The sequence below is a fragment of the Manis javanica genome, chromosome 8 (assembly GCF_040802235.1).
Source record: "Manis javanica isolate MJ-LG chromosome 8, MJ_LKY, whole genome shotgun sequence".
NCBI lineage: Eukaryota > Metazoa > Chordata > Mammalia > Pholidota > Manidae > Manis > Manis javanica.
Window position 1 is genome coordinate 65,585,724 of NC_133163.1, and position 14,029 is coordinate 65,599,752.

General features: G+C 35.7%; 1 protein-coding gene across 6 annotated transcripts in view; it reads right to left on the minus strand.

Annotated features, from left to right (window-relative positions):
- The window catches only part of AKAP6 (A-kinase anchoring protein 6), a 627,130-nt gene that overhangs the window by 330,459 nt on the left and 282,642 nt on the right, over window positions 1-14,029 (minus strand). The window contains exons 1-2 of one of the 6 annotated variants that reach the window (XM_073211387.1): window positions 11,279-11,635; window positions 10,924-10,983 (exon numbers count right to left, since the gene is read on the minus strand). The exons of the other annotated variants lie outside the window; for them this stretch is intronic. Of the exons in view, the coding sequence (XP_073067488.1) occupies window positions 10,924-10,944 (21 nt within the window). The 5' untranslated portion in view covers window positions 10,945-10,983; window positions 11,279-11,635. Of the gene's footprint in view, window positions 1-10,923; window positions 10,984-11,278; window positions 11,636-14,029 lie in introns of those variants that run through there. 6 annotated transcript variants of the gene reach the window in all.

The following is a 14,029-nucleotide window of genomic DNA, read 5'->3' on the forward strand; positions in this document are numbered from 1 at the left end:
AAACTTTGTAATAACATTATTTGTAAAAGAAGTAATGAGTTCTTTGCAAAAAAGTTAAAAAGACAAGACAAAAATCTGTCAAGGGTTATGTCTGTCTTATTTATCATTTATCCCTAGAGCCCAAAACAATGTCTGGCATACCACAGGCACTCAATAAACAATCACTGAATATTAAATAAATCACCAATAATCCTACTCTCCAGACAAAACCGTATATATCTTTCTATTCTGTGTTCTACATTTGTGTTAGTTTTCATTCAATGGCATAACATGAATATTCTTTCATGTCAATAAGTATGTGTCATAACTCTTTATGGCTACATGTATTTCATTTTATGAAAATACAGTATTTTTTTTTAATACAACATTTTTTATCCAATCCTGTGAAGCTGGATGTTAGGCGTTAGGGTAAGTATTGTTCTCTTAAAGGCACAAAGACTCTATTGGCCAATCACCAAATTCTGCTGATTTTTCCTTTTGTTAGAATGTTAAGTTCCATGAGAATAGAGACCTCTTCTGTCTTGCTTATCACTGGATTCCCCAGAACCCAGTACAGTTTCTTATCATCAATAAAGAATGAGTAAGCAATATCTCTTGTCTGCCCCCTCCTTTTAGGAAGAGTTGTATTTGTTTTATTTTCAAAAATATATATGTTTTTGGGAGGAGAGTCCCACTGTCCTACTCACACTGCCATCTTGGCTCCCCTTATGCCCCCTTCTTTTAATTCCTATTTCAACTGCCCTGATCCTGTCTGAACTACTGGTGTGCCTCAGTGATGGTTTCCTTCCTCCAATATGTGTAACTGCCTTTCAAAGGGCAATCATCCTTTGCTGAATTTAAAACCAATAAATATCCCTTTGTGTAATGAAATCCCCCTTTTGTTATGTGATTTCCTTACTCTGAACAACCTTAAAGGCTCTGCAATGTTAGGATAAACTGCAAAGTTCATATGCTAATTATCAAGGACCACCACAAAAGAAATCACAGAATACTTTAAAATAGGAAGATAGCTTAGAGACTTTTCTGAATTATGGCATAATCTGATGCCATCATGTCGTTTAGCAGGTTCAATGAATTGCCAAGGAAACACAGCTAGTAGCAGAATCTGGGTCTCTGGCCCGCAGGCCCTGGTTGTTCCTCGGGCTACAACCAGCTACCTCCCAAGTCCCCCTTGCCAGCCTACAACGGGCTGGCACCTCCAACCCAGATTCAGAGGAGACAGTTTCAGACTGTCTCTGAAATAAGCCTTACTCATCCTGGCTCTGGCTTTTGCTCACGACATTACTGTTGCATAAACTGTCTTTCTGATCTGCCTCTGTACCTGATCAAATTTTTTTCAAGGCCCAGTGCAGGCTCTGCCTCTTCTGCTATGCCTTTTACAGACCAAACTGAATTTTTTGCCCTCTGAAAGCCAAAGCACTTGCCTGCCCTACTCATTCCAGCATTTAATTATGTGTTGCTTTGCAATGGTAAGTACTTCACAGCTGAGTCAAGGAGCTTGCTTGCTGCATATCTAAGAAGGAAAAGAAGGGTAAAAATGGAAAAACACCACCACTACATGTGCTGAGCCAGCCAAATACATTCTGATACTGGAACACAGGACTTAGTAAACAAAGCCATGGGGGTGTTGCATCTTGATGTTTCCTTTTACCCTTTCTTATTTTAAATGTATATATTTTCTTAATTTGAGACCAGTTTGCTAATTGTAAAGCCTTCCATCTTAAAAGCAAGATTGCATTTTACATGTTGAAGCACCAAAAGGAAGGCCCTTGAGGGGAAGGATTGTGCCTTGCTTACGTTAGTATTCACAGGATTACAAATTTTGGAACAAAACCAACTACTTCTCTATAATTTTGTAAATGCCTAAACTGAAGCTTGCTGTGCTATGATCCCCTGATATCGTAGACAAATAATAAGCAAATTGTGGGATGGAGAGACACAATACCAACCAAGCTGGAGAGAAAACAGTCAAGAATTTTATTTAATAACTTTGCGAAAAAACAAACAAACAAAAACCCTTTAATAATTCAACTTAACTATGCTAGTCACTGATGTCTTTTGTTATTTCATAACTCAGGTAAAGCGCTGGTTTTTAGGCATGTATCTAGACATTTAAAAAATTTTTCTTTAAGATCTTCTTAAGAAGTGTTGGTGTATATGGGTGTGTATAATTATAAAGAAGTGGAAGATTTCTTCAAGACAATTACAAATGCCATAAAATTGTTATTACTGACATATTTACACATGGGTTTGGGTATGAATGTCTCTTTTTGTATTTCTGAACCAGAGGCTGAAGGATGGGGATGGGAAATATTCTGATCCTAACATATGAATGGACAAACAAGAATAGCCAGAGCAACAAAATAGGGGGTAGGGCAATGAAGGCAGATGAATCCAGCAAATATTAAAATATATTATAAAGTCTCAATAATTAAAACTGGGTAATACTGGCACATAAATGCAGATAGACAACTGGAAAGAGTAAGTCCAGAAGTAGAATCAGACACATGTGTGTGTTTGAGCATATAATAAAAGAGGCATCTCAAATTAATGGGATAAAAAAGTAATACCTAAATTATTTGGAAAACAATTGAATTGAATCCACAGTGTACCTGGATAAATCCCAATTGGACCAAAGATTTAAATGCAAAAAATGAAAATGTAAAAATTACTGAGAAAAATAGGTAAATTATTTGTAACCTTGCACAGGGGAAGGTCTTCTGGATTCAAAATCCAGAGCCATTAAAAAAAAGATTAACACAGCTTCTACAAATCAATAAGAAATGACCAACAACACATCTGAAAAACAGGTAAAGGAAATAAATTAAATAAATAAAGTGATAAAATAGTCCTTAAATATGTAAAAAGCTGTTCAAACTTTCTCATAGTAAGAGAAATATAAATTTAAACTACACTGAATATCATTTTTCAGCTACAAGGTAAAAATTCAAAAATTTGGTAACAATCTATTGGCAAAATGTAGGAAATAGGCACTCTTAGGAATTCCAATTCCAATTGGTTGGAGGGCAAATTAGTACAACCACCGGGAGAGCAATATGGCCAATTCTATCAAATTTCAAATGCATGTGCACATCAACTTGCAATCCTACTTCTAAGAATATATGCTCCAATACATTTATACCTTTTGTGAAATGATTTATGTTTAAGCCTATTAATTGTAATTCAATTTTTAATATCCAAAGATTGGAAAGAGACTAAATGTCCACCAATAGGGGACTAGTTAGTAAATCATGGTACAATCATTCAGTAGAACACTGTAGAGCCATAAAAAAGAAATGATGATAAAAACGTTCCCTATATTCAACATAGAAAGATCCCCATTAACTTTAAAAAGCAAGGTGCGAAATAGTGTGTATAGAATAACATAGTAGGAAATATATATATATATATATATATTTACATTTGCTTGTAAATGCATATACAAACCCTGGAAAAATCTTAAAGAAACACATAAGAATGAGTACCTAACCTGGTTGGGGTAGGGAAGGGTTGAATGGGGACCTTGCAATATATATCTTTTAATATTTTTAAATATTGAACCCTGTGAATGTATTTCCTATTCAAAAATTTAAGACAACAGAAAACACCCAAACCAGTTTTTTTAATTCAGAGAAAAAGAGTAGTGGTCTAATTATGTTTTTGATAAAACCTCCCCTTGATGGACATTTGTGTCATAATCAGTAGTTCATGGAAGGCCATCACTCTTTACCACTAGTTTGCTTTGAGGAATATTATCTTATGTCTCCATCTAAAATATCCCCTTCCAGCTAAGAAATAAAACAGCTTATCCAAGTACTTCAATTCAGTAATTTCACCATTAAGAGCATTTCTGTTACTATTCAAAGCACTTAAAAAGCAAAAATCTTCAATTAAACAGATTGCTCATTATATCATAAAATGTAATTTATACATTGATTGAAATGGCTTGATGAGGACCTTAATAATCCTTTGCTTTGAATGAGGAGCTTCAGTACATGGAAGGAGAAGGCCCAACTCAAAATGATAATGCAGTGTTCACAATAGTACTATTATTTGAACCACTCAGTAATAGGACACATTTGCTTCATTATACTGGGATACCTGTTATTTTTCCAAAACAGCAGTAATAGGATACTGTCATTAAGTCATAGAGCAGCCTAGGAGAGCTGATGAGATAAAATACTGAAGACATTAGGTTTTCTGCAAGAACTGTATCTACATGGACAGAAAGAGGAAGATGAGGGACAAATAAGGGAATGAGGCAGGGCAGACTCTACAGTGACGATCTGAAGTCTATTTAATTTTCCCATTAACTAGCCTGTCTAACAGGGTATCAATTTCCTGATTTGTAAAATGTAGACAATAATATCTTACTGCTGTGGTGGAGACTCTGCTATGTGTTCACCAAACTCATTTCCTTTTCCTCATGGGCTCAGGGCTAACCTGTATTTCCCAGGTGCCACAAGCAGTTTAGGTGGGATCAGTGACTGACTACTGGCCAGTGGAATGTGGGTGGAAGTGATATACTTCATTGCCAGGCATAATCCCTAAAATCTTCTTTGGTATCTTCTATGTACTGTTTCTTCCATCCAGTCTGCTGGCTGGATTCAAAAGATCCAGTGGAGAAATCTGAGGTCCTAGAAAAATGGCAGAGCCTCTGGATCTGTGCTGTCCTATATGGTAGCACTTGAAATTTATATTTTTATAAAATTTTTATAAAAATTATATTTTCATTGGACAATGTTGCTCAAGGTAAAGTAAGAACCCTCACCCCCTGAATGAATGCATTGAGCAGAGCTCCCAATGCAGTGCTGGGCCAACAGTCCAGATTGCACTCACAGGGAGAAACTGCAGGGTTCAAACCTTGTTCCTTTGAAAGTCCATCCTGAAGTCCCCTGGGTGCATACCTGCCCCAGCTGAAAAGAAAAAGAAATTTTCTCACACCAAGGGTAAAAGGGATAGGCGAAGAGTATCTTATGATGGTGGCTCTGACCATCACACCTTTAGACTCCAGAAGCGTTCGGCAAAACTGGTAGAGAAAAGGATATGGGGAATATAGAGACTTCTCCCCACAGGTGATGATCAGCACCAAAGTAAGAACTGCTCAGTTCTGTTTGTCCATCAGCTCTTCACCATTCTAGCTAGTATTAGCACCCACACTGACCACACTATACCAATGCTGCATAGATAGGCTACGTGGATGCACTTTCAACCACTGGCATGTGTGCCCTCCTCCCAACCAGAGACTCAGGACAAGGGTGTGCAATGTCCCCGAGTGATACAAGCACAGGAGACAGTAATTAGCTGACTATTATGTTTTTCCCTCGTTCCTTGTAATGATGGTTACATGCATGTTTTTGTTTTATGATTATTTATTAAGATATAAATTTACAATTTATGAACTTTAACTTATGCAAGTTATATTTCACAACACAAAAATCGAAAACACATCAATTGTAATAAGAATCAAAAACACATCAATTGTAATAAGAATCCTTCAGACACATCGCAATACTCATTTTCATAAAATATCAACAAATAATTTTATCAAGTTAATACTTTGTGGAAACATGCCAAATTATCAAGTCATGGGATGTGTGTGGGTGCCTACTTATCCACAAAAAAGTGTTCAAGTCTTTTGCAAGCAGGATCATTCTAAGAATAATCTGTTTATATTTCCTGTTGATAATTCCATGGATCAAGTTTATGAACATGTTAGTGAGTTTTCCCTCCCTCTTCTCATCTCTTTTTTCTTGAAAGTAAAGACCTCATCTAAGTGGGTCAAGCACAAAAATACTAAAGAAAAGAAGCAAAATCTGGGTCTCAGGTATTTCTCACAAATATATTTAATTACAGTTGAACTTTTATAGACAATAGCTAAATAGGATATAGTGTTTCAATTCATACAAACACAAATTATTACTGAAAAGCTTTAATTTTTTATCTGGCACATATGTGCCACCATTTTATCTGACACATTACTTAACAAGTTCTACATTTAAAAAGTAGGTATTTGGTATAAATGAGGATTTACCAACTGCAACTGTCAGATTTTTAAAGTTAAAAACCATATAACAAATGAAAGTTGTATCCAGTCTATCTTCATCTCTATTTAAGCAATGTTTGAAAAAATGAAGCATGTCAGATATACAATACTCAATGTCATTTTTAGTTAATAAATTTGTAATAACAATACTAAGTATGCACTAATGATAAATCTGATAATAAATTTATGTAATATTTCAAACATGATTAATATATTAGTAATAACATTTATTTAATATTATTAGTACTGCATCAAAAATGTACCCAAATTCTATTCTAAGCACCAATATCAATATTTTGTACTATCAGCCATAATCCTCTTCTTAACAGGTCAAATTATAATACACAGAAACCTGTCTATGTAAGCCCAAAATCAACAACATCTAAACCTGAAGCAAGGGGCAGTTTTCCTAATTATATAAAGAATGATAATAGCCCTAAGTGAGTGAAGAAGAATGAAAATTCTCTCTCCCTCTTTTTGTGCTGCATTTTTATTTTTCTCGTGTTTTTTATTTTAGTGTTGTGAAATATAGCTTACATAGGTTAAAGTTATAAATCATAAATTTATATTTTAACAAATAATCATAAAACAAACATACATGTAACCATCACTGTGCTGAAGAAATTGACATCCAAGATGCTAACAGCTAAGATGCTCCCCACATGACCTTTCACCTACAGGTGATCAATATTATTATTTTATGGTAATCACTTCCTGCTTCTTTTTTATCATTTTACCTAGTTAGTATGCACACCTAAATAAAATGGCTTAGTTTTCCCTGTTCTGGATTTTTATATAAATGAAATCATACAGTATGTATTCTTACACCTTGCTTCTTTCACCTAATATGTCAGAAGGATTTTTTTCATATTCTGTGTTTTCCATCATAAGAAATATTCTAATATGTATAAGAACATATAATTTATATGTAAAGTATAAATAATAATAATAAAATGAACACTCATGTACCTACATGACTGAACTCTAGAAATTTCCCTCTTTTCTAAATTGTACTTACCTAACGGTTTCCAGAATGTTTCTGTCAAGAAAAAGAAAAGGGGAAGATGTGCAGAACTATTTACTACCAACTATTATCAACTTGGTACTTCAGATCCTCTGAACACTTTGCCGGCAATATAACCAAACTAGCCTAACCAAACTAGCACTCCAACCCCTTGGAGCTGCCCTGGCCTAGCTGGTCCCTGAAGCTAATTCATTCCCATGACCAACCTGCTGAGGATACACTATATGGCCAGGAACAGAGGCATGTGGAAATCCTACCCAGGGCCTGAGGTGCTAAAAGCTGCTTTTCTCTGAATTCTATTCTCAGTACACAGAAGACTCTACACACAGAATTATTTTTCTGCTCCGATATCCATCCTGCTGGCCCATCGTGAGCGCTCATTCCCAGGCCCTGAAGATGCCTTCCATGAGTGCTGCCCTGTAGCATCTTTGTGATAGTCACTCCCTTCATATCCAGTTCATGACAGGGCTGAAAAACAGCTCCAGTTTCTTCCTATATCCACCATACAGTGAGCAACACAGAGATAAATATTCATTCTTTCATTCAACAAATATTTATTGAGCCCCAAGAGAGTGTAAGGCACTCTACTAGGTAATATATGCTCTATGGAGCATGGTAAGCGAGTGAGAACTCTGCTGAAAACTCAGAATTGGATGTAAAAATTAATCACTGGAGATACACTGATAACAAGGTACATGGTAAAAATCTCTGTAAGAATGAAAGAGGGTATACATTATAAAATAGTTGCTACCTTTTTAGAAATAGGTGAATGAATTTATTTTGGGCTCTTACATATTGAGAGATCCTCTAAGGCCAGAAGGTACCCTCTTGCACATCATCCACACATTGCTTTTGCACTTCATCCTAGATGTGTTAGAACCTGTAATAGGCTTCTCTCCCTGACTACTGTAGCTTCTTCAGGGCAAGAACCAGATAGTACTGTTCACCCTCAAATGCCCAATAGCTGACATTTGGGAGAATTAGAGGGATAAATAAATTACTGGTAAATTAATAATTGGCAAAATAATAATCAATAAATGACTGGTAAATTCATAAACAAATATTTGCTACCTGAAACTTCAGCCAAAATCTAAAATAAAAATTTTTAAATAAGTTCCCTTATGGAACTGTCCCTTAATATAAAGAAGCCATGCCTTAAGAAGCTGATATACAGGTTAACTTGATTATCGAATTGTTCTATGGATTCTAAACAGATAAAGATTCTTAAAAAAAAAAAAAGGTATCTACAGAAGGTAGAGCACTATAGCATGATTGGAAAAACGGTCCTTACACCTACCTCAGGCGTCATCAGTTGTTATTTATTCAAGGACTGATATTTAGAAAGCATGCAGTAGTAAAGCCACACCTGTTGTTTATAACTGGCATACAGTCTGACAGACCAGTGGTCATTTCATGCTACATGTTAAATATATGATACCATACATTACATAGAAAGAAGGCTACCCTACTGTAAAATGACAGTCACTTAACAATGGAGGAAGGATGACAGTAGAAACCCTATGACTATGAAAATGGAATTGCAGGACTTCTGAAAACTACCAGTGAATTCTACTTACAGCTTAATAAATAAATACATTAATAAAAGAAGTTTAACAGTTTATTTTTGCATAAATACCTTAGAGAAACTCCTTAAAGGATAAAATACTTTAAAACAAAGGTTGAGTGGCTATATTAGTATCAAATAAAGTAAATTTCAGAGCAAAGAATATTACCAAGGATAAAAAGAGTCATTTCATAATGATAAGGAATAATTTCATCAGGGAGACATAATAATCCTAAATGCATCTAAATAAAGAACTTCAAAATACATAAAGCTAAAGCTGATAAAACTACATGGAGCATCAGAAAAACTCACAGTTCTAGATGGATATTTCAATACCCCTCTTTCAATAACTGATAGAACAAATAGACATAAAATCAGTAAGGATACATATAGAGAAGATTTGAACAACACTAGCAACCAGCTTGACCTAACTGACACTTTAGAATTAGTCCTCAAACAACAGCAGAACACATACACACACATTCTTTCAAGTACCCATGAAATATCTACCAAATAGATCCTAATCATAAAATAAGTCTCAGTAAATTTAAAAGTTTCAAATCACAGAAAGTATGCTCTGGGCTACAATGAAATTGTTAGAATAATAAAAACAATAACAAGAAGACCTCTGGAAAATCCCCAAATATGTGGAAAATAAATAATACATTTCTAAATCAAGAGTCAAAGAAGAAATCAAAAAGTAAATTAGAAAGCATTTTTAAATAAATAAAAATAAATATACAACATACAAAAATTCCTACACTGTTGCTAAAGAAGTACTTAGAAGAATATTTATAGCATTAAACAACTACATTAAAAAATGAAGAAAAGTCTAAAATCAATGACCTCAGATTCTCTGTAGGGAATTGAAAAAAGAAGAGCACAGAGATAGTACATATAGAGAAACCCTAAAACTGTAACATACATTTGGTCATTGATAAGCTACCAGAGGATGAACCTTCACAAAAACATCCCAAATCCTGCTAAATATCAACTCTCAGCCATTGAGGATGTATGTCACAGTCACTGGATCTCATAAACAGTGTAGGCAGCATTTGGCAGAAACAGTTAAGTTCTTTTTAAAAAGCCAAACAAAGAAGTAAAGGATGCAAAGAAGGATATAAAAAATACATATTGGCTTTATTCACATGAAGTAACCCTTAATGATCATGTTTTTAATGAGATAGCTCTCATACTCTATGAGACTATTTGGCTCTTGCTACTAGTGTTTGGGGGTTTAACTCAATTTTCATTAAAATGAGTTAATCTCCATTAAACAATTATAATGAGCCACATAAAACTGTCAGTTGCCAACTGCCATTTTTATAGGTCTAAAATTTTCAAATATTGGCAATTTCATATTGTTCAAGCTACTAATTCCTAAGACTGTAATAGATATGTTTGAAGAGTACTAATATTGTAGCTTTTCAGGTTTATTAAACTGACATAATGTATGAAGAGTAGGATAATATTCAACTTCTATTTTTTAACTTCTTAAGTTTCAAACCAACCCTTGTCTCCAGAAAATCTTTCCCCACCAGAAGCAGAATTCAATATCCAATGTCTCCAGTAAGCCAGCCCCAAATCCTACCACACCAGCACCCTTCTAAGAAACACTTAAAAAGCTTCATGTGATCACATACATATACATATACATATACATATACATATACATATACATATACATATACATATTACATATATGCTCTTTGATAATGAAAAGACAGCTTTTGCTCCTAAAAATTCTATGAAAGTTATGCAAGAGCAGTGTATCTCAATTTAGGGACCTTATGTGCAAAAAAGAACCATCAAAGCATAATTTAAGTTGTGACTTCCTATTGATTTTACACTGAGTCCTTAAAAGTGATCAGCTTTCAAACTATGTATTAAAACCCCATTTACACAAGTTTCAGAAATACATCTGTCATATGATATGATGCATATGTAGAAATTTGAATAAATGCTGGGTTAAATAACCCACTCGTGCGGAAGTTCCAAAGCATCATTTACAGCACTTATATACTTATTTTATGTGCCAGATTCTTGGAAGCCAAAAGTATATTTGATACTTTACAATGTAGGTCAATACTGGAGTAAGAAGAACCAATAATGGTGCAGCATTTTATATTAATTCTATTGTGTTATGGGGCACAATGTAAGGCTAGATAAGGTTATTTGGAAAAGTATAGTGTTGATTTTCATCTCAGCCCAAAGATAAAACAGACTTATCAAGTGGCTTTAAAATATATGAAATATATTTCATATGAAATGAATGAAAACTATACTCACAGGCTTAACATTTTCTCCCATAGATTTCTTCCCACAAATAAAAAAGCCTGCCTTTTGGAGCTAGAATAAGGGAAATAGAAAAGAGGAAGGTATATTTTAAAGAGGTGTTTTCCCACATGCCAGATAAACCATACTTTGTGTGAACTCCATCAGTCTCCCTTGTATCCTAGAATTTTAGTGCCCACAGAACATGAAGGCTCTCATCTGGCATAAGGCCAAGGTAGGGAGTGAAACACAGTGCCCAGCAATATAGGCATGCTGCCTACAGGACAGAACTGACACTCTGTGTCCAACTCCATGTCCCAGAGTTTTACGACTCTGTCTTATAAAGAATTCCATATAAACAACAGCTTACCTGAATTCTGTGGCAAGAAGAGGTCCAAATTACCGAGAGGTCCTATACAGACTGCTGAAATCTCACATCCCTCAGCCAAGCCATCCGCTTCTGTCAGTTATTTCACCACCAACCACCAGATAGAAAGCAGGGCACAGATAGCCTAGAACTTGTAACTCAAGCAGATTTGGTTTTTAACTAGCTGTCTCTGGTTAACCAGCTTTACAAACCGAGAATATAAAACACAACATATAACTTTCGTTCCATACTGGAACACTTGCAGGCTTTGGGCCTAACTGCCTAAAGGTTTCTATGAACAGTAACTATAGAAAGGTTTCAAATCCTCAGTCCCTCCGCTCCCAGACTGCTAACTGGAATTTTAGTCCACATGTGACCCCTCACAATTAGAAGGGTTATTTTAGGCACTGACCTAAGAGAATGTAAGCTGATGGCAAAGGGGTGTCGAATGTGCCAGTGCTTGGTTACAGCAGAAAGCCCATTCAAGAAGCTTACAATCTGTGTGCAGCACTTCCTTAACACCCCACTATGGGATTTTCTGTTAGCTGAGGAGAAATGCTGAAATTATATACCTATCTTTCAATAACCCACTGAGAGCTTAGACCATCATGAATAATAATTCAACAGAGGCACACACGTGACTTGCACAGCTGTTTTATGAAACAATTGCAAGTTCTGACTGGCAGTAACCACACAGGGCATTGCTCCAGAGAAGTCCCAGGAAAAGTCCAGTAAAACCGCTCAGCATCTTATCAAGATTATTCATTTTCTTGTAGACTCTCACAGAAAAAGCTATAAATACAAAAATACTTGAAACATTCCCCATAGTTATGAAAGTTAATTCCCCTTTACAAACTGATACATATCTACTAAGGTCTGCTATTTCTAATAAAGTACTCCACCTACTGGCTACTATGATCATTTCGTAGGCATGTATCTCATCAGAGAAATAACCAAAAAAAGAAACAATAGAAGGAAATTGCATTGTGCCATCTTACCAGCAAGTTCCTTCATGCAGCACTGAGCATTCTGACTCCCAAAAGCAACATGGGATAAATTCACAAAGCTTTCAACTTCCTCATCAACACCCTTCTCATGATTTCCACAGAAGTCAGAACTCAAGAAGAGAGCTTAAATTTCCAGGAGTAGGTATATATAAATTAGACATAAGCAAGATTTTCCTGGATTGGAGATTTTCTGAGAACTACTTGTAGAATGAATTAGTCAAATCTCATTCTGAAAAAGTTTAAATAAAGGGGTTGATAAATCTATCAGCATGATTAGCCACAGTCTCCCTAAAGAGAGAGCACCAAAACAGGTAAAAGTCTGAAAGTTTCATCCTTTTCACTGGCTACTGCTCCCTCAAACTTCCTGGCAGTCAGCTCAGTGTTCACCTCCTTTGGAAGCCTCACAACTCTCTTTAAGTGGCTTAATGCCCCCTTCTCAGGGTCCCCAGGCTCGGCCACTGCCTGATATGTTAATGGTCTTATTACCTCCTTCCTACCTCTCCAAACAGGAAACTCTGGTTGGCAGCTGCTAGGTCAGGTTCATCTTTGCAGAGCAGGCCTAAAACACCCCTGGGCTCTCAGCATATGTCAGTGAATGTTTGCTGACTAAATGAATTTTGGGATGTTACGGAATCATTGGAGCATATGAGGCCTGCTTCTGGGTTTCACAAGCTACTCCCACCCCACTCCCACTCTCCTGAGATTGTAGTTCAGGGTGACCAGCAGCTTGGAGGTGGCCCAGTGGACGTCACATAGACTTTGTCACAAAACTCAATGACTACCCAATGACAATGCAAACAAATGAATTACTGCACGTCAAATCTTTGGTAAGAAAACACTTAGAGCTCACTCCCAGCTCATCTTAAGCTAGGCCTGCTCTAGCTAGTCAGTACCAACGATTAAGAAAGAACCTATCTTCCCAAAGCCAAAATGCTTTGCACAGGTTCTTCTCTGATACGTAATTACTTTTTCTCTAACACCCCAGCTCCCACTTCCCACATGCTGAGGTTCTTCCATTTGTGATAATACAGAAAGGGAAGACACACCCAGCAGTCAAAGCCAACTCACAATGTAGATGAATCAGAGACTATAATGGTTACAAACTGGTGGCACTTGAACCTTCAGATTCTTTAAATATCTTTCAAGAAAAAGAAAAAAAGTACATTTTCTATTAGAAGTGGTGAAGTATTTGGACCTCTGGAATATCTTTCAGGAGTTACTTTTTTCATCACTGGTTTTTGTATAGAATTTGACAGCAGAGCCTATGGCAATTTTTTTAAAGAGAGAGATACAATCCCAGTTCTGTGGTCAGGTACATCCTGGCAGACAAAAAAGGAACATGTACTTCACAGGGTCCTATATTTAATTCTCATTTAAATAGCTGTCGGCTCTTGCCAGCACAAAAGAAAGATGACAAAATTAAGACAAGATTTTCTGTCCAGAACCAAGTATCAACATTGGTCTGGAACAGCATGCTTATTTGAAAATTTACATATTCCTCAAGGAATTTAAGAAGCATCCTTTCACTAAGGAAAACACAATTTTCCATAAGTATGCCACATAGCAAATATATATATATCATCCAAACAAAGACATTTGACAAAGTTAGCTGTAAAAGGGATTCTTCTACGATCCCTATAAGGGACATGTATTTATTTAATGGCTCTCATTGTGAAATACATACTTTCATTCAAATATAAATTAATGTGTTTATTAAATATTTACTATATATTAAGCTCTGTTCTCC